General features: G+C 47.0%; 1 protein-coding gene and 1 non-coding gene across 2 annotated transcripts in view; one reads left to right on the top strand and one right to left on the bottom strand.

Moving 5' to 3' along the window:
• The window catches only part of AFAP1L1 (actin filament associated protein 1 like 1), a 116,954-nt gene that overhangs the window by 17,285 nt on the left and 80,773 nt on the right, over window positions 1-18,896 (bottom strand). The window contains exons 3-12 of the mRNA XM_060240593.1: window positions 17,769-17,852; window positions 15,025-15,122; window positions 13,275-13,386; window positions 11,815-11,913; window positions 8,810-9,021; window positions 7,532-7,711; window positions 4,662-4,757; window positions 3,341-3,434; window positions 2,760-2,912; window positions 242-453 (exon numbers count right to left, since the gene is read on the bottom strand). Coding sequence (XP_060096576.1) covers window positions 242-453; window positions 2,760-2,912; window positions 3,341-3,434; window positions 4,662-4,757; window positions 7,532-7,711; window positions 8,810-9,021; window positions 11,815-11,913; window positions 13,275-13,386; window positions 15,025-15,122; window positions 17,769-17,852 — 1,340 coding nt within the window. The remainder of the gene's footprint in view (window positions 1-241; window positions 454-2,759; window positions 2,913-3,340; window positions 3,435-4,661; window positions 4,758-7,531; window positions 7,712-8,809; window positions 9,022-11,814; window positions 11,914-13,274; window positions 13,387-15,024; window positions 15,123-17,768; window positions 17,853-18,896) is intronic.
• Window positions 12,176-12,248, top strand: TRNAL-GAG (transfer RNA leucine (anticodon GAG)). Its single transcript has one exon. It is a non-coding gene; the product is annotated as a tRNA-Leu (tRNA).

Below are 18,896 nucleotides of genomic sequence, written 5' to 3'. Positions count from 1 at the left end.
TGCTTCAATGAATCCCTTGGCCAGTGAAATCACCCTGCATGGCTGGATTTGCTACTCCCCTCATAGCAAGAGAAAGGCTCATCGGAGTTCTGCTCGCATCCAAGGCATTGCCATTTAGCCTAAGTTTTGTACAATGCCATCCAGGTTTGGGGACATATTGGTTTGTGCATGGGCTGTCTCAATTGAGTCTGTAAAAGCATTTTGATCCTTCAGAGCCACCAAGAGCAAAAGCCGCACTCACCTCAAGGGCAGAAACTTCTTGTCCACCGCGAAGGATGCGGAAAGCAAAGGGGTGCTTGGGTCCCAGCCCTGGTGCCACCTCACAGCCCCGTAGGACAATGGCGTTCACATGGGTTCTTAAGTCAGTGCGGTCCTTGTGGAAATAAAGTGTGTTGCCTTTTAAGCGGCACCAACGTTCCTTCCAACACTGGTTAACCAGAACATTCAAGTAGCCTGTTGGGTGACAAAAGACAGCTGAGCAACCAGTAGCCAGAGATAAAAGCCAAAGTGTAAAGATTGTCTTCCAAGAAACTAAAAAGCATTGAGCTTTGTTATGACAGATCTGAAAGCAAGAGGGTAGATCCTGGCGCCAAAGCCGACTGACAATCACGAGATGTTTTCCTAACAAGTATCAGTCAGTAAATGTGCCTGCTTGGTGTCAGTTTGGTGTAGTGGTTAAGTGTGCGGACTCTTATCTGGGAGAACCGGGTTTGATTCCCCACTCCTCCACTTGCACCTGCTGGAATGGCCTTGGGTCAGCCATAGCTCTGGCAGAGGTTGTCCTTGAAAGGGCAGCTGCTGTGAGAGCCCTCTCCAGCCCCACCCACCTCACAGGGTGTCTGTTGTGGGGGAGGAAGGTAAAGGAGATTGTGAGCCGCTCTGAGACTCTTCGGAGTGGAGGGCAGGATATAAATCCAATATCTTCATCTACCTCACAGGGTGTCTGTTGTGGGGGAGGAAGGTAAAGGAGATTGTGAGCCGCTCTGAGACTCTTCGGAGTGGAGGGCGGGATATAAATCCAATATCTTCTTGTGCGGACTCTTATCTGGGAAAACTGGGTTTGATTCCCGGCTCCTCCACTTGCACCTGCTGGCATGGCCTTTGGTCAGCCATAGCTCTGGCAGAGATTGTCCTTGAAAGGGCAGCTGCTGTGAGAGCCCTCTCCAGCCCCACCCACCTCACAGGGTATCTGTTGTGGGGGAGGAAGGTAAAAGGAGATTGTGAGCCGCTCTGAGACTCTTCGGAGTGGAGGGCGGGATATAAATCCAATATCTTCTTCACATGAAAGCTCACACCTTGAATAAAACCTTGTTGGTCTTAAACACGCCACTGGACTCAAAATTTGTTCTACTGCTTCAGAACAACAAGGCTGCCTACCTGGGAGTATCAGTCAGGTTATTTAACTCATCTTTCCCCCCCAGAAGACAGATTATTTAAAACAAAAACACTTCTCTACCTGCATCAGACATTAGCTGCTTCACAGAGTTAAGTAAAGGCAGCAGTCCCACCTGACACCTAGAATGAATGGATGCTAGCAGAAGGAAAAAAAGACATCCACGGCATAGCTTGGCAGTAATTCATGCTTGTATTGACTACAGTTCGTCTTACAGCGAACAAAGGAAACTAGGGAAGGTGCAACGGTCAATTTTGCAGTTAAAAGAAAAGTGCTCCCAAACATACGGTTAACACAGAAGAGATACATGTAACAGAAATCAGACTTCCCCAGTATTTTAAAAGTTCCCTGGTGTAGAGAGGGAATTTAATCCTTACACATATATACACCCTACATGGCTCTGCCTATCAAAATAATCTTTCCCACTATTAGCTATTAGCTAAGACAGGCAAAATACAGGCTTCCCCTTCCAAGGCTAATAACAGCACAGGGAGGGTGGATCTGATAAGCAGAACTGTGTTTGGGGCGGGGGGGGGGGCGGAGATGAACTACATTCAAGGCTGTATGTAGTTGCACTTTTTAAAAAGGCTGGCAAGATCTGATCATGAATCTTCCAGTGTCTCCTCTAGCTTAACTTTTTGGCAATAGATCTCTCTAATCAACTTGTAGTGCAAGGCAAGGGTAGGCCAAACAAGTCCTGGGGGCATAAAAGTACTGTATTTTTCGCACCATAAGGCGCTCCGGACCATAGGAGGCACCTTCCTCCTGGGGGGCGATCCGCTGCCTCCGCCTCTGATCCCGGCGCTTCCCCCGCGCCTGCCTGCCTGGCTCCAGCTCTGCTTCCAGCAAGCGCTGGGATCGCTCCACGCTGGCCCCACCGCAAACCCAGTGCTTCGCGAGCGCCGGCTGCGGAGAGGGCAGCGTGCTTCCTTCGTGCTTGTCTGCCTGGCTCCAGCTCTGACGCTTACAGCAAGCGACAGGATCGCTCCCTCTGCCCTCCAATCCCGGGGCTTACTGTAAGCATCAGAGCTGAAGCCAGGCAGACAGGCACGGAGGAAGCACGCTGCCCCCTCCGCAGCTGGCGCTCGCGAAGCGCTGGGTTTGCGGTGGGGGCAGCGTGGAGCGATCCCAGCGCTTGCTGGAAGAAGCTGGAGCCAGGCAGGCAGGCACGGGGGAAGCGCCGGGATCAGAGGCGGAGGCAGCGGATTGCCCCCCCCCCCCGGAGGAAGGTACCTTCGCTCCATAGGACGCACACACTTTCCCCCCCCCACTTTTTTTTTGGGGGGGAAGTGTGTCTTATGGTGCGAAAAATACGGTAACTAATTGATAGTTTCCATCTCTACTTCCCCATCGTCCCAGTACAAACCACAGCAGGGGATGTCTTCCTCAGTAGAAGATGTCTGGGTATCCTCAGGGGATGGCTTCTTCTTGGAAAAGCTAATTATCCTGGTGATTTTTCTCCCAGCTGCTCGACTCACAGAGCCCTTTAATTCGGCTAAACCACTCTTCTTGCCCTTCCCTAGAAGGAGAACGCAGAGGTTAAAAACTGATGCCTTCAAGTAAAAAACCGCATCAGAGGCACATTTAAGTTACCTCCATAATATACAGGGCTGCAAAACAAGAGTTTCAAAAGTCGGAACAGGATTAGGGGAGCGGAGGAGATACGTTTAGGCTTGGGCGTGGCCTGCAAGATTCACTGTAATATTCCGAAAAGAAGAACTATTTGAAATCAGCTGAAATGTAGAGTAGAGCCAGAAACAGGACACCTTGGGTGTTTAGGGTACAACCTCTATAACACTATAGAGTGCCCCCCCCCCCGCCTCTGTAGCCCTGAAGAAAAGCACAGGGCTACAGGCTCACCAATTCTGGGGCAGTGCTGACACTGGTGCCGCCTCAGCAAAAGTCACACCTGGCTCTTAGACTATCAGAGAGGTGGTGGGGACTCACCCTGCTCATGAGCTTCCCTCCGAGTCACAGAAGAGCTGGTCTCTGTGGTTGCCACACTGTCAGAATCAGATGTTTGCTTGTCCTGAGATGACCTCTGCAAGAAAGAGAGGATCACAAGCCCAGTAGCCTACGAGTATTGGGGTTTTTTCCCTGCTACCCACGCTGCAGCCCAATAGCTTGTAATGTTTCACTGCCTTCTGCATTCCTGGTTAGCAATCTGAGTCATAAGAGAAGCCATGTTGGATCAGGCCAATGGCCCATCTAGTCCAACACTCTGTGTCACATAAGAGAAGCCATGTTGGATCAGGCCAATGGCCCATCCAGTCCAACACTCTGTGTCACATAAGAACATAAGAGAAGCTATGTTGGATCAGGCCAATGGCCCATCCAGTCCAACATTCTGTGTCACATAAGAACATAAGAGAAGCCATGTTGGATCAGGCCAATGGCCCATCCAGTCCAACACTCTGTGTCACATAAGAACATAAGAGAAGCCATGTTGGATCAGGCCAATGGCCCATCCAGTCCAACACTCTGTGTCACATAAGAGAAGCCATGTTGGAACCAGTCCAACACTCTGTGTCACACAGTGGCCCCCAAAAAATTATACACACACACACACACTGTGGCTAACAGCCACTGATGGACCTCTGCTCTATATTTTTATCTAAACCCCTCCTGAAGGTGGCTATGCTTGTAGCCGCCACCATCTCCTGTGGCAGTGAATTCCACATGTTAATCACCCTTTGGGTGAAGAAGTACTTCCTTTTATCCGTTTTAACCTGTCTGCTCAGCAATTTCATCGAATGCCCACGAGTTCTTGTATTGTGAGAAAGGGAGAAAAGTACTTCTTTCTCTTACTTTCTCCATCCCATGCATTATCTTGTAAACCTCTATCATGTCACCCCGCAGTCGACGTTTCTCCAAGCTAAAGAGCCCCAAGCGTTTCAACCTTTCTTCATAGGGAAAGTGTTCCAGCCCTTTAATCATTCTAGTTGCCCTTTTCGGCACTTTCTCCAATGCTATAATATCCTTCTTGAGTCAATATTCAAAGCTAGATCCTGAGAGTTCTTTACTTCAGGATGCCACAAGGATGCAGCAGTTCTTACTCAACACTCAATGCGGTTATGAAAAGCCTTGGATCTTCTGCCATCCCTCTAGCAAAGCACTACATAGGTGCAGAAAAATAAGGGGTCTCCCTTTAAGACCTTCTTTCCCATTATGGGTTTACAGACAACAGTCCAAATACAGCTCTAGTGCAAATGTCACGCTTTGTGGCCCACATCAGCAACAGCAGCATCTGTAAAACAAATATACTTACCTTGTCATGGTCCACCTTACATGTAAGTACAGGAGATGTAGGGATTTCTGTTCCATTCAGCTCACCCCCATTAGAACTGCTGACTTCTTTTATCACCTGCAGGTTTTACAGTACAATGTCTGAGAGCAGTGGAAACACCAAAATGGCTAAGCTATAGCCAAGGGCTCCAAACCATTCTGCAATGACTTCATGGAAAGGAATGTGTCATTTAACACTTGAGTTGTCTTCCAGGAGAGGTGAAACAGCAGATTTATTTCTCTTTTCTAGGAGTCTGTGTGGAGGATTTTATATCACTCAGAATCAGGGATGGCTAACAGGCGACTAAAGTTCCCAAAGCTATTTTATTCCTCATCCCTACCATTTTTTTTTGTCAAGAATATAGTTCAACGCTTGGTCAAAGTTTGCAGCATATGGAAAACAAAAACAACCGAGACAGAAAGAGAGAGGGGGGGGGGGGGGGCGTTTAGCTTCATTTTAAACGTCTCCCTGAGAATTTGCATGCAATGCTCACTGATGATCAAGTATGTGCTCTGTAACTGTAAAGATCTTCCTGTTAAAGTTGGTGCCAATGTTTCGAAGTTGGACTGCTCATCAAAAGCTAAATCTGTACCATGGAATACCCTTCCAGTCTCTGGGCTGCTGTATAAAAATTGTACAAGAGTTAGCTATGCTTGGATTATTTTGTCCTACTTTAACGTGACTGGCCATTAGAGATCACAGAGGCCCACAAGCATCTAGCGGGCAGCAGTGTTAGCCGGTATATCGTCTGGATGACATTGCTTTTTGCCTCTCTGATGTTCAACTTCTGTAGCCTGTTCGCCAAGGTTGACAGAGGTTTTGTGAAGCAATTCTAGTCAGGGCTGCAGGGACCGAACAGCAGCCTCGCCTTCATTTTTTACAAACACACCCATTTCTTGGCCCCACCGCATTCAGTCGGCATTGTCTTTACAGAGCAGGTCTAGTTGAATTACAGCTCTCAGCTCATGTATTTTATTTCAAAACAGTTTCTCTGCAGCAAGGCTCGCTCGACTCATGCCGATAAGAGCAGCACTCTGAGGAAGGAAGAACCTCGAGAGTCTCATCCTAGGCCAGGCGAGTGGGAGTGCTCAGAGAGAAATAATATACACAGCATGAACAAGGGCTAAAAACAACCAGCACAGGGAACAATAGTCATTTTTAAAACGCCAGTGTTCCTGACAGTACTCATGCCAAAGGACACCGGCTCTGCCAAGATAAAAATAAAAATCAAGATTATAAAGTATATCGAGTGTCTTCAACATTTGTAATCAGAATTCCTTCCTGCTAAGCTCTACTCAGTCTATACGTTCCATTCTGCTTCTACCAGGTCAATCAAACAAATTTCACCCCCCCCCAAAAAAAAAAAAAAAACCCCAAGGAGAAGAGCCATCCTAGTCTGAGCCTGGAAAGGTGCACATGAGAAAGAGAGGCCTGGCAAACAGGAACAGCCCCGTGACACAGCCTTCGTATTTGCCTTGCAGGGCTGAATGGAAGAATTAATCAGCCAACATCTGTAGAGATCACCTAATACCACCTGGTGTCATGGCAAATAGTAAGTACTGAAGGTGGGAACAGAGCTACCTTTGAGTATCAGTGGATTTTGGAGACAAAGAAGGGAAGCTTTGTGCTCTGACTGTACACTTTCCAAATACACTTGGGCAAGCCACTGCTGGCAACCGAATTCTGGATTTGGAGGACTTTCAATATAACTCAACAGGGCTCTCCTTACATAGCAAAGTATTTTTTTTTTTAATTTTCACTAAATAGAATTGTCTCTTATTGCAGGATAGGGCGGGATATAAATAGGAAAAAGTTAATTAAATGATCCCCAGATCCATAAGATGGCCACGCAGGAAGATTACATTGCAGCACAAGGAGTGGAGAACTGGTGTGTGTGACTGAGACCTGGATGAGGGAAAGCAAAACAGTCGCCTTGAAAGAACCTGCCCCTTCAGGTTTCTTGGTGCTGAACAGTGGGGTGGGATGCTGATGCTCATCTGAGAGACCTTTTCCTTCAGGTCACTCCCCATCCTGAAGATCACTGGCACTGACTGTGTAGGCCTGATCTGGGACTCTGCGGTGAGCTTGGCTATCTTCCTGGTATACCATTCACCTAGCGTACCAGCGGACAGCCTTCTGAGCCTGCTTGAGGCATTGGTGGCTGGCTGGGCCTTGGAATTCCCAAGGCTTGTAGTCCTTGGAGACTTCAACATCCGAGAGTGAAAGAAAACAGCGCTTCAAACCTGAGTGGTTTTGTAGAGAAAAAAATGCACATACAGAAGAAAAAGGAGGAGGAAGAAAGGAAGTCAGGTATTTTAATAACTGCCTCTGCTTTACCGCATTTCTTTAGGAGTGGCAGCAAGTAACCTGTTCCCAAAAGCAGGGGAGGGGAGAGCACCAACAAATAACCCTCATTTCCACCATTCTCAGACACTGCCCAAGCCGAGCTGGTGGCTTCATCCAATATAGCTTCCTACAAAATTTACTCTGCTTTAGAACAAAAGCAGGAAAGAATGGGGGTAGTCCAGAAACAGCTCCTCCCCTGCCATTCCAGACAATTGAAGGGGAAGCAGATGGGGAGGTGCTCTGCCCTGCCGGTGGCTTATTTTGCTCCACAGTTGGTGCTGCAATCAGACAAGACTGATAAGAGCATGGAGGAAAGCACTCTGCCCACTGGAGAGATAACACTGCCCTTTCCCTCAGGACCAGCCATTCCCACCCATCTTCAATAAAGAAACAGTGCTATATGCAGAGAGGGTAATGGTTTCAAAGGAAGTGGCTGGGGAGGGACGGGCAATAGCAGCCGAAGGGGGTTGGGGGGACTGTGCTGCGTTGGAAGTACTGAGAATTACCTTCAGCCACTCTTCTGCTTGTTCTTTGCTCTGCACAGCTAACACCAGAGCTTCAGCTCCTGGCAGCGAGAAGCGCAGTTCGTGCTTTTTGCGGCGTCCATCCTTCGGCACATAGACAACATTGCAGACACTGAGGGACACCTCAAGGTGTGGCTGTCTATGCTTGGAGCTTTTATAGCACTAAATTGGGAGAGGGAGAGGAAGGAATTAAGTTGCCTTTCAAGCAAGTTCTATCCTGCGGTGTTTGCTGCTCTTTTTCAACCTGACCGGGAGAAGCAGGAATGTACTCTGGGGTAGGGGAGCGAGGGGAAAAGGCCAGAAACACACAGAAAAGACAAACTCGTTGCTTAAGCAAATACACAGCTTGCTGCAGTCAGGCAAAAATACAGAAAAGCTCAAAACTGAACCCCTCTCCCCTTTTTCTTGCTTTGAAGCAGCTGAACCCTTGGGTTTCAAAGGCAAGTCTGCCACCACTTGTGCTGTTATTCCAACCTCCAATACATTATGGAAGGCAGCCTCTACTTGGAGAACCTGAAGCTAGATGGCATGCTGATAAATGCCACCCCAAGCCCCCCTCAATTGCTCCTATTCAGCAACTTTCTCTTAATAAACAGAGTCCGTGCCCCCAAAAGAGAGGGCATTTCCCGCCCAAACTTCTCAGCTTTTACTTTATGTTATGATTTATATCCCGCCCTTCCCACCAAGGTGGCTCAGGGCGGCTCACAACACACGAAGTCTAACATAACAATATTAAGTTTTAGGCATTTTACACAGTTAAAACATTTAAAACATTAAAACATCAGAAGTCTATTGGAACTACACTTAATTTCCTATGCCGGTTAGTTGTAGGCCAGCCGGAAGAGGGTTGTCTTACAGGCCCTGCGGAATTGAGCAAGGTCCCGCAGGGCCCTCACCTCCTCCGGCAGCTGGTTCCACCAGGAAGGTGCCATTACAGAGAAAGCCCTATCCCTGGTAGATTTCATGCGGGCTTCCTTTGGCCCAGGGATAACAAGAAGATTTTGGGTTCCTGATCTCAGCACTCTCTGGGGAACATGTGGGGAGAGACGGTCCCTCAGGTAGGCAGGTCCTAGGCCATATAGGGCTTTAAAGGTAATAACCAGCACCTTGTACCGGACTCGGTATATTATTGGCAGCCAGTGCAGAGCCCGGAGCTCCCAAGGCATTGTTGAGTCATTACCAGGATGCTCTGTCTTTCCACCCCAACACATTTCCTGCTCTCCTCCACGTTCTCTGGCACTCCACAAGCCACCAACTCACTAGGAGTCTGTTGTCCTTGATGACAGTCAGCTGCTTGGCCCACTGCCCAAAGCGCTTCTTGCGCAACAGGAAAGCACCAATCCTGCAGTCCTTCACCAGGTTCATGGAAGCTTCCTCCGATGGCCATTGGTGTGTTAGCCTCTGACCTTTCCCATCCTCTTCCTCTTCATCGTAAGACTCATAGGAGCTGCTCATGGCGTCAGAGTCATTGTCTACAAAGAAGCAGAGATGTTCTCTGTCATCAAGGATGTGCCTGCCCAAATCACCTGCCCTGTATAAAAGCTCCAGCTCGGCTTCTAGGGGCTAGTTCTAGCTGCTGTTTGAAATCAGAAGCTGTCTGACAGGTAACAGTAGTTTCTCAAACACATGCACTTCACAATTCCCTTTCTTTCAAGAGTCTATGATACAGGCTAATTTCCAGTTCTTGGTATAAAAAATGACTGCAGTTTTTGGACTGGATTTTGTGGCTCTCAGCATTGCAGACTAGAATCTGCTCAACCGGAACAAGGCAAGTAGAAATTATAGGACCAATATCTAGAAACGGATTATATACGGACAATGAATCTGGAGATACATATTCTGCCTCAATTGGAGCCAGATTTCAATATACCGAATAGAAATGTGCTTGCTATCATGTCTTAACACACTCCAGTCTGTTTTTCCCTTATAAACTCCTGGTTTGAATTTACAAAACGTTGGAACTTTTCACTGCATTTTCCCAGTTAGGTTTTAGGTTTTTAGATATGGTTCCAGTTAAAACAAACATTCCAACTCAAATGATTTCTGTAATTCAAATCCTGGAGTAAGCTGTAACAATTCCTGATAACCTTCTTGTAAGTTTCAGTGAACTCTGATGGAACTAATTTTTTCAGAGATTTGAAAAAGATCTAAGATACTGTGCAACCTCTAGAAAGCACCAGGACAGGGATTTCAGCAAGGTAGAGCTTCAGGCTCGTAGCTACGAGGGGGCCTGTGGGGACACAGCCCGCTGACTGCTAGGCAGGGCCCCCTGACTTGGGGCCCCTAACCAGCCTCCAGTGCCTCGGCTGCATTCTTCTCCATTCTGCCCTCATCATACACCATTGCTTCTGCTTGCTTAGGGGACCTGATCATACACAGTTGCTTCTGCTTGCTTAGGGGCCAGAAGAATTCTCTGACCCCTCAACAAGCAGAAACAACAGGGCACTTTCAACGCCCAGGAATGAAAGTTAAGCTCTGTGTTGCTTCTCCTTCCTTAGGGGCTGGAAGAAATCTCTGACCCCTCAGCAAGCAGAAACAATGGGGCACTTTCAACACCCAGGACTGAAAGTTAAGCTCGGTGTTGCTTCTGCTTGCTTAGGGGCTGGAAGAAATCTCTGATCCCTCAGCAAGCAGAAACAACGGGGCACTTTCAATGCCCAGGGCTGAAAGTTAAGCTCCGTGTTGATCCTGCTTCCTTAGGGGCTGGAAGAAATCTCTGACCCCTCAGCAAGCAGAAACAATGGGGCACTTTCAGCGCCTAGGACTGAAAGTTAAGCTCTGTGTTGCTTCTGCTTCCTTAGGGGCTGGAAGAAATCTCTGACCCCTCAGCAAGCAGAAACAACAGGGCAATTTTAGCGCCCAGGTCTGAAAGTTAAACTCCGTGTTGCTTCTGCTTTCTTAGGGGCTGGAAGAAATCTCTGACCACTCAGCAAGCAGAAACAACAGGGCACTTTCAGCGCCCAGGATGGAAAGTTAAGCTCCACGTTGGGCTGACGTTGGGCTAGAGGGCGCCTGCAAGAAGAGGCCGTTTTGGCCCTCAAGTGGGGCGGCAGGGTTAGGGAGTGGATGGCTCCATTGCAGGCTTTCTCTACCAGACAGGGCAGGGTAGGGTAGGCTGGCGCACACAAGTGGAGGTCCCGGCTGCAGTCCAGGGCTGGGGTTCAGTGGAGAGGTGATGTTCGCCTGCAGGAGTTTTCTGGCCTGGTCTCGCTGGCCACCCAAGCGAGGGTAGGATCTGCGCTTGGGCAGCCTTGGCTCGCCCTCCGGCAGGAAGAAATCCGAATCGGAGGTCTTGTAGCCCCAGAAGTCAGTTGCGACTGGCGGTGCCTTCCACCACCACCCGCCTTGTCCTGCCGGGCTTGCCTAGCTGGATCATGTTACAGGTAAGGGCGGGAGACCATGCGGCACGTATCTAAACCTCTGAGTGGCTCCCCACCAGAGCTGCTGGAAGAGGGGTGGAAAGGGATCACCTTGGGGCAGCTGTGGGGAGGGGGGAGGCTGTATGGCAGCGAGCTGGCAGCTTTCCTCCTCAGCGGTGGTAGGAGAGAAGGCCATGGAGGTTGGGGCCACTATGTGTTCCCTGAAAAAAATCAGCCCCCCCCCCCCATTTCTTCAAATCCTGACTACGGGGCTGTAGAGCTTTGCGTCAGAATTTGTTTTTATAGGTTGTGGGTTTGGCTGTTGTTCTTAGTATATGGCCCACTGACTGCACAGAGCTCTTGATAAACTGCTTGTTACAATTCCAACTTGCATAGATAAGGAGCTGCAGAGTCAGGCAATTTTGAATAGGAATACTGAAAAACATGTACATTAGTGTGGCTTCTATCCAGGGCTTTTTTTTTCTGGAAAAAGAGGTGCTGGAACTCTCTAGAGGGAAATGAAGGAGAAACACACAGGTGTTCCTCAGGAACTTTTAAACATTTTTTTTGACAATTCTGAAACAACATTCTTATAGTCCATGCAGCTGAACAAGTTGTCCAATTTCAACACAGACTAACAAAAAAAAAAAATGATGCATTGCAACACTTAAGCACAAGGGGGTTTGGTGCTCATCACTTACTGTTCCCTGTAACACACATAACAGGTATGAAAGTTCCCTGTAACAATCAGTTTATCAGGAGCTCTGTGCAGTAGTGATACATTTCTACTTCCTGCACTAAGAACAGCCAAGCCCCTTCATTGCTCTCCATTTACTGAGCCAACAACTGTTAGGGGAATGCCATCCCTCCTATGGCCCTACCACACATCTTTGCTCTGCCACCTACACGAGTTCTTCTGTTCTCCATTCATGCGGGTGACAGGGTAGTTGCTATCTGCATCTTCGTAATATCCATCTTCTATTGAGTTGGGGGGACTGGAGCTATCTGTAAAGATAAAGCAAATGTGACATTTTTGACAGCTGCACAAAGAAAGATTTCTAATACACGGCAGAGAGGCTGTTAAGAGAGATTTCTGTTGGAAGGTGGTGCTGAGACGAAGTGCAAATTCAGAGCCCTCGCACTAGGTTAAACTTTGGAGAAACTGTACAAGAGAGCATTTACTGCTAATGAAGTTATAAAAAGAGCCAGTCAATGCAGAGAAGGGACAACAGCTCTATAAAATCACGGGGAGGGACGGTGGTGGGGAGGGAAGGTGGCTCAGTGGTAGAGCATCTGCTTGAGAAGCAGAAGGTCCCAGGTTCAATCCCTGGCATCTCCCAAAAAGGGTCCAGGCAAATAGGTGTGAAAAACCTCAACTTGAGACCCTGGAGAGCCGCTGCCAGTCTGGGAAGACAATACTGACTTTGATGGACCAAGGGTCTGATTCAGTATAAGGTAGCTTCATATGTTCATATGTTCATCTCCCTGCACCTGTTCCCATACGGTCACTAGACTCCACAGCACAGAGCAGAAAAGATCCACGCAGAGAGCACCAAGTGATACAGTTCACAACTCCTGCTTGGGAAAAGTTCACTGGTTCTTGATGACTTTTCGGGCACTCCCTCCAGGTCACAGCAAGTCTTACCCCCTGTTCAAACACTGATGTGTAGCCCACTCCTGCCCCTTCCCTCCATTCCCCCCTCAGCCATAATAGAGTTCAGCACACTGGACAGACTGACTCTCTAGAATCAAAACCTGCTCCCCCTCATTCCTCTCCACAGCCCCTCCTTATCTTCTGGACTTGGCTGAGGTAGGCCTTTCCTAGGATCTTGGATGGCAAGCCTCATTCATTCCTACTGTTGCTCACAGGGCCAGTGCCATGAGACACTCTGCTTTCCAAGCTGTCTTGTTAATTTCTATGTTCACACTCAGGGAGTATGGTTTAGAAGACGTTCTGGAGGGCCACCAGGACTCGACAGTTATTCAGTCATGAGAAAAGAGAGCAGGTGTTAGGTTCATATCTTTGCCCTCCCCTAATCCGTCAGACAAGCTGAGAGAAAGGCAGCTCTTAGACAGGCCCTTCACATTCCTGCTGCTCCGGGTTTATTGATACGTTTCCTGGCGTGTCTGAGCAAACAACTGCTTATGACATCTGACAGACCAAAGAGGGCAAGGAAACAGGAAAAAGAGTGTGGCACTCCTTCCCCATGCCATTTTCCTCCCTGGGGCATACAAATTATAAGTCTGTCACTTGTCAGGAGAAGGCTTTGTTTTCCTAGGCTGATATGGGAGTGCCTGAAAACGATGCTGTGCCAAGATTGAGACAGCTGGCTGTTTCTCTCTCCCCTATCGCCAGCAAGACTTACTGTGGGAGGTGATGTACTCAGGGGTTTTGCCTGGGCCCAGTGGCAGTGCTTCCTCATAATAATCTTCAGGGGGAGGGGTCGTCGGCAATGGTGGAGGTGGCTCTCCAGAAACCTGTGAGGAAAAAATTGGGAGAGGTAGCATGTTTCAGTTTCAGTTTATTTCAATTTATATCCCGCCCTTCCCACCGAAGTGGCTCAGGGCGGCTTACAACGCATAAGAACTAACATAGGTTTGGATTTAAAATACAACAAATTACACCGTTAAAACAGTAAAACGGTAAAACATAAAAACAAGCGATCTATCAGAATACTACACTGCAATCTTCTATAGAGTTTCCAATGCCAGTTAGTTATAGGCCAGCCGGAAAAGGGCTGTCTTACAGGCCCTGCGGAACTGGCCAAGATCATGTTATGTCATGACGCATTATTTGTCCACGACCGCATATTAAAAAACTTTAGTGATAGGATATATTCAAAGAAACATGACTAATATTCTGGCCATGCTGGTTACTCTCTTATGTGTCCGACTGAAGACCAAATGCAATGTCAGCGTAAGTAGGGCAGCTAACATTATTTCAGGAGCTTCATGGGAACGAGGGGGTTCATTGTTGACAAATCAGAAAGTGAAAGGCTTACTTAAAAAGGTTGAGACCACTGAACTATTTCCCAAGACCACATTGCCGACATCTATTTAGGGGTAGTGTACAGAGCTTGGAGAAACAGCAGGCAGACTGCCAAAGTCCTTTCAGCACAGGGAATAAAGCCACTTAGTCTTGACCAGGGACTTTTTGTCTGCATTTGTGGGTGTCTGGTTGTGCATTACAACATTCACCTGGGGCCATGGACAATGATTTATTAAAGGCATACACTGCAGAACGTCTAGCAGCAAGAACTGCTCAAGTTAGGACAAGAAACAGGCTACTTATATGCTTCCTCCCCTACTCATAATGTAGGTTTCCAACTATCTCCACCCTGTTTCTGAACTGGCAGTCTGCCCCCAAACTCTCCATCAGGGTAGAGAAAGACATAAAGAAGAGTTAAGATGGCATACACACATATTTATTTTGTCCCACTACCCCTTCAGATTAAGCAGGTTTCTGAAGCAAGGCAAAAACCCATCCGCCGGAGGCAACAATGGAATGAGCGCTCACACCATAAGCAACAATAACTATTTCAGACTGCCTTCCACTTTCCCTTTTTAAAAAAGCTATTGCGTGTCTCCTGCCTCACCCTGCATTCTTCTGTAACTGCACCTTTGTCTGCATAGAGACACAGAGAGCATGTGTGTGTGTGTGTTTTTAAAGGACTGAAACACGAGCAAAAGTTCACTTATAATGCGATCTTGAACAGAGTTAGGCCTTTCCAACCCAATTGACTCTGACGGACACAGTGTAACTGTTTAGGATTGCATTCTCATCGCTGCAACGGGCACGAAAGCGAGCGCAGCGCTAGCCTGCGTGCTCCCGATGCTTGCTGATGTATTCTAACTCTGGCGATGAGTCTGCAAGCAACATATCAAAAGTTAAACGAAGGCCAAAACAATATGCCCTCCAGCTGATGTGGTCAGCTGATGTGGTCATCCACTCTGAACTCTGCTTCTTCTAGTTTCTTCCACTTTGCATACCTAACAAAGTTCCTTAATGTACTGTCCAGATCCATTCCGGGCACCGAGCACCTAAAAGAGGTCCACCATAAAAAAGCACAAATATCAAAGTTTGAGAAATACAGAACTGGAGTTGATGCATCTTACATTTTTAGCTGACTGACTCCTGGAAAGCTTCAAGTTGATGCCTTCTTTAGCATCCCCATCATCTTCTTGAATATCCTTAAGGTCACGCAGGTCACAGTCTGGAGGAAGATTAGAAGCCAGACACTGAACAGTGCAACAATGGAACCAAATGCGCAGTCCCCCTTTTGCGTCAGAGCCTCTTCGTTCTTAATTCTACACACTATCCTCCCTCCCATGCTTTTTGCTTGTAGCACTTACAATGGCATGTGTGTTTAGCTCCTTTTGAATCACTAGTCGGGACGGAGAAAGGATGACTTTTTTGGAAGCCCTAGGAGGGGGTTGCTCTTCAATATCAGAGTGAAGCTGTAAATCAGGGAAATTAGTAGCATTCTGGGATTGGCTCATATAATTGCGCTGAGGACTTTCTACCTTGACTGTCTGCCAGTCTGGACATTTGGGGAAATTATACTTTGGTAGAAGGAGCCATTACCATGATACTCTGGCCAAATGATGCATTATGATGACAATCCATTAGCAGATCCCTAGACACATAACTGATTTGCAAAAAAAATGTATGTTGGGACAGAGGAACTACAAATCACAGCTATGAAGCTGGGAGGTTTACTTTCTTCCTGTGCTTTTTAGGCAATGGGTGGGAAGCAAGACAGGTGCCCACACTATGCCTGCCTTTTATCCTCTAGCAAAGCTTCTAATAATTTAGGGGGGTCATTTGCATTCAGGGAAATGGTGCTGCAGAACTGTCAACTCTCCTTTCCCAGCATTGTGGTTGAACATATGAACATATGAAGCTGCCTTATACTGAATCAGACCCTGGGTCCATCAAAGTCAGTATTGTCTTCTCAGACTGGCAGCAGCTCTCCAGGGTCTCCAGCTGAGGTTTTTCACGCCTATTTGCCTGGACCCTTTTTTGGAGATGCCAGGGATTGAACCTGGGACCTTCTGCTTCCCAAGCAGATGCTCTACCACTCAGCCACCGTCCCTCCCAAATAATATCCAGTTAATATCCTCCTCTACACTGACTGCTTGTTGTAACTGAATTAAATTTTGGAGATCTGAGCAGGGATCTGCGCAACCATGGCCTTTAGCATGGAATGGGGGTATGCAAAAAATGCATGGATCTATAGGGATTTAGGGGGGGGGGGAATGAAGATTTTTGTTTTAAGACTATCAAATCGGTATGGCTTCAATTTGTCTTGCCGATCTCCCCTGATACATTTCAAAATGTCATATAAGTCAACAAGTTGCTTGATACCAACGATGTAAAGAAAGCATATATTGTAGGCATTTTAATTTAAAAAGCAGCTCAGTGCCATGTAGGGACGGAATAGCTGAATGCTTGTCGTTTTTCAAGGCTCCTACTTAATTCCTTATGGAATTGTCTCATGAGAATTATCAGAGAATAATAATAATAATAAGTTTTTATTTATAGCCCGCCCTCCCCGCCGGAGCAGGCTCAGAGCGGCTTACAAGGCGTGATATCAAATATCATGGTATAACAACAAAACAAAATAATACAGTCGATAAACAGAGCAATATAAATGATACAATATATAAGTTAACATTAAAATCATCAATCTAAAAACAGTATAACGATGCTACAGTCGCAGTATGTACAAGACGGCTTGATGGTGATTCCAGGTTTATCTTAAAAGGCTAGTTGGAAGAGGGCGGTTTTGCAAGCCCTACGGAACTGATTAAGATCCCGTAGGGCCCGCGCCTCTTCTGGTAGCTGATTCCACCACTGGGGTGCCTTTATAGAGAAGGCCTGCTCCCTGGTTGTTTTTAATTTGGCCTCCTTGGGCCCAGGGATTTCCAAGAGATTTTGTGAGCTGGAAAGCAGTGCTGGAAGGCAAAATACCTTTTGTTTCCAGACTCATTCAGGATTCATACAAACACCACAATGGCTAATACCACAGATTTTTTTTCTGCAGCGCATAAACCCATAACCAGGAGGGTTGGCAGCTGTGGCCTGGGAAATACCTGGAGATTTGGTGGGTGAAGCCTGAAGAGGGCAGGGTTTGGGGAAGACAGGGACTTCCAAGGGGTATAATGCCATAGAGTCCACATTCCAAAGCAGCCATTTTCTCCAGGTGAACTCATCTGTTGCCTGGAGATCAGTTGTAATCCCAGGAGGTCTCCAGCCAAACCCAGGCAACCCTAATAACCAGTGATCCCAGACAAATGAGGACCATCAAGCACGTGTGGGAAGCAGGGGTGTAGCCAGAAAATTTTGGGTTTGCAGGGCATTGGAAAATCCTGTGAGGCAGGGCAGCTGGGGGAAAGAGAGCAAGAGTGAAAAAAAGAGAGTTGGAAACGGCTGACAGAACGGTTCCCCTGTCCGCAAGGCCTCATGATCGACTCACTTCCTTGTCTACATGAGTTGGGGGGGAGGGGAATCGCTGACTCTCTTTTGCATTTTGCCATTTTATTATATTTTTGCATTTTCAAAAACCTATTTATTTCCTGCCCAGAAAAAAAAAAAGAAGATGAGACAGAAGCTTCCCTGACTGGTTCCAGGGACATTTTTGAAACCTCGCATACATCTTACATTTTAAAAGGTGTTTTTAAAAAATATTTTCTATTTTTTTTTAATCTTTTCATTTTCTTTGATTTTCTCTTGAGGAGGTGGCGCTCATCCGCGGATAGGCATTGCCCCCAGTCTCCCCCACCCAGCCAATGGGCCTGATGGGAAGCAAGGACTGTCTGGGCAAGAGGTATTAAATTGGAGCAGCTCACATACATACCAAATCCTTCAAAAAGTGACTCCACAAAGCTGGTGCCGTTGTGTAATGTTGCTGTATTCACATACATGTAATTTACCTCCTTCCCTGCAAGGCAAAAAGAGTATTACTACCAATGATGCATCGAAAAATGTTTGAGGCCTGTGAGTTTTCATACTTTGCAAGCTTCAGACATACTCACCTCATACGTGCCAAGCCTACTGGTCCTTATCCTTGGTCTGCACCACTATAAATATACCCACCTCTTATATACCTAAACATTTTTTGATATGACTACTAGTAATGGGGAAATAGCTATTCAAAAACTGGTTTCTGCCATTATTTATCTTTTCATGGAAGTGGCTCAGTAAACTTCCAAGGAACCTTTGGGACACAGTTTGACAATCATGGATTCTTTGGAACATAAGTCTGAAAACCTCTGCTCCAGACCTACAGGGAAATGTAGAAACACAGATCTGCCCTCTGATAGGACTATGAATCCCTCATCTGAATCTCAAGTTTATCGCTTTCCAGGTAAGCTAGTTTAAGTTTATTTCAATTTATATCCCGCCCTTCCCACCAAAGTGGCTCAGGGCGGCTCACAACATATAAAATCTAACATAGAATTTTAAATTTAAAATACATCAATTACAACAGTTAAAACAATAAAATAATAAAACATTTAAACAGCGATCTATCAAAATACTACACTGAACCTTCTATAGAATTTCTAACGCCAGTTAATTATAGGCCAGCCGGAAGAGGGCTGTCTTACAGGCCCTGCGGAACTGGCCAAGGTCCCGCAGGCCACTCACCTCTTCCGGCAGCTGGTTCCACCAGCAAGGAGCCGTTACAGAAAAGGCCCTGTCCCTGGTGGATTTCAGACAGGCCTCCTTTGGCCCGGGGATAGCAAGCAGAATTTTGAGAGCCCGATCTCAGTACAGGATGGACCCACAGGAACCAGAAGATGCAGTCTTCGTTCCATGTCTGAGTCACAAAACCCAAATGGAGTTTGGATCAACTACATTTAACATGGTCTTTTAATGTCCTGAGTCTGGCCATGTTTTTTGTTAGCACAGTACAGTTGGCACCTGCTGAATGAATTATGTTTACAGTCTCTAGTCCACGAACACAAGAGTTTCCCTTCCAACG

This window comes from Heteronotia binoei, chromosome 5 (assembly GCF_032191835.1).
Source record: "Heteronotia binoei isolate CCM8104 ecotype False Entrance Well chromosome 5, APGP_CSIRO_Hbin_v1, whole genome shotgun sequence".
Classification (NCBI taxonomy): Eukaryota; Metazoa; Chordata; class Lepidosauria; order Squamata; family Gekkonidae; genus Heteronotia; species Heteronotia binoei.
Note: the sequence above shows the minus strand (reverse complement) of the source record. Positions and strands in the feature narration are given on the sequence as shown.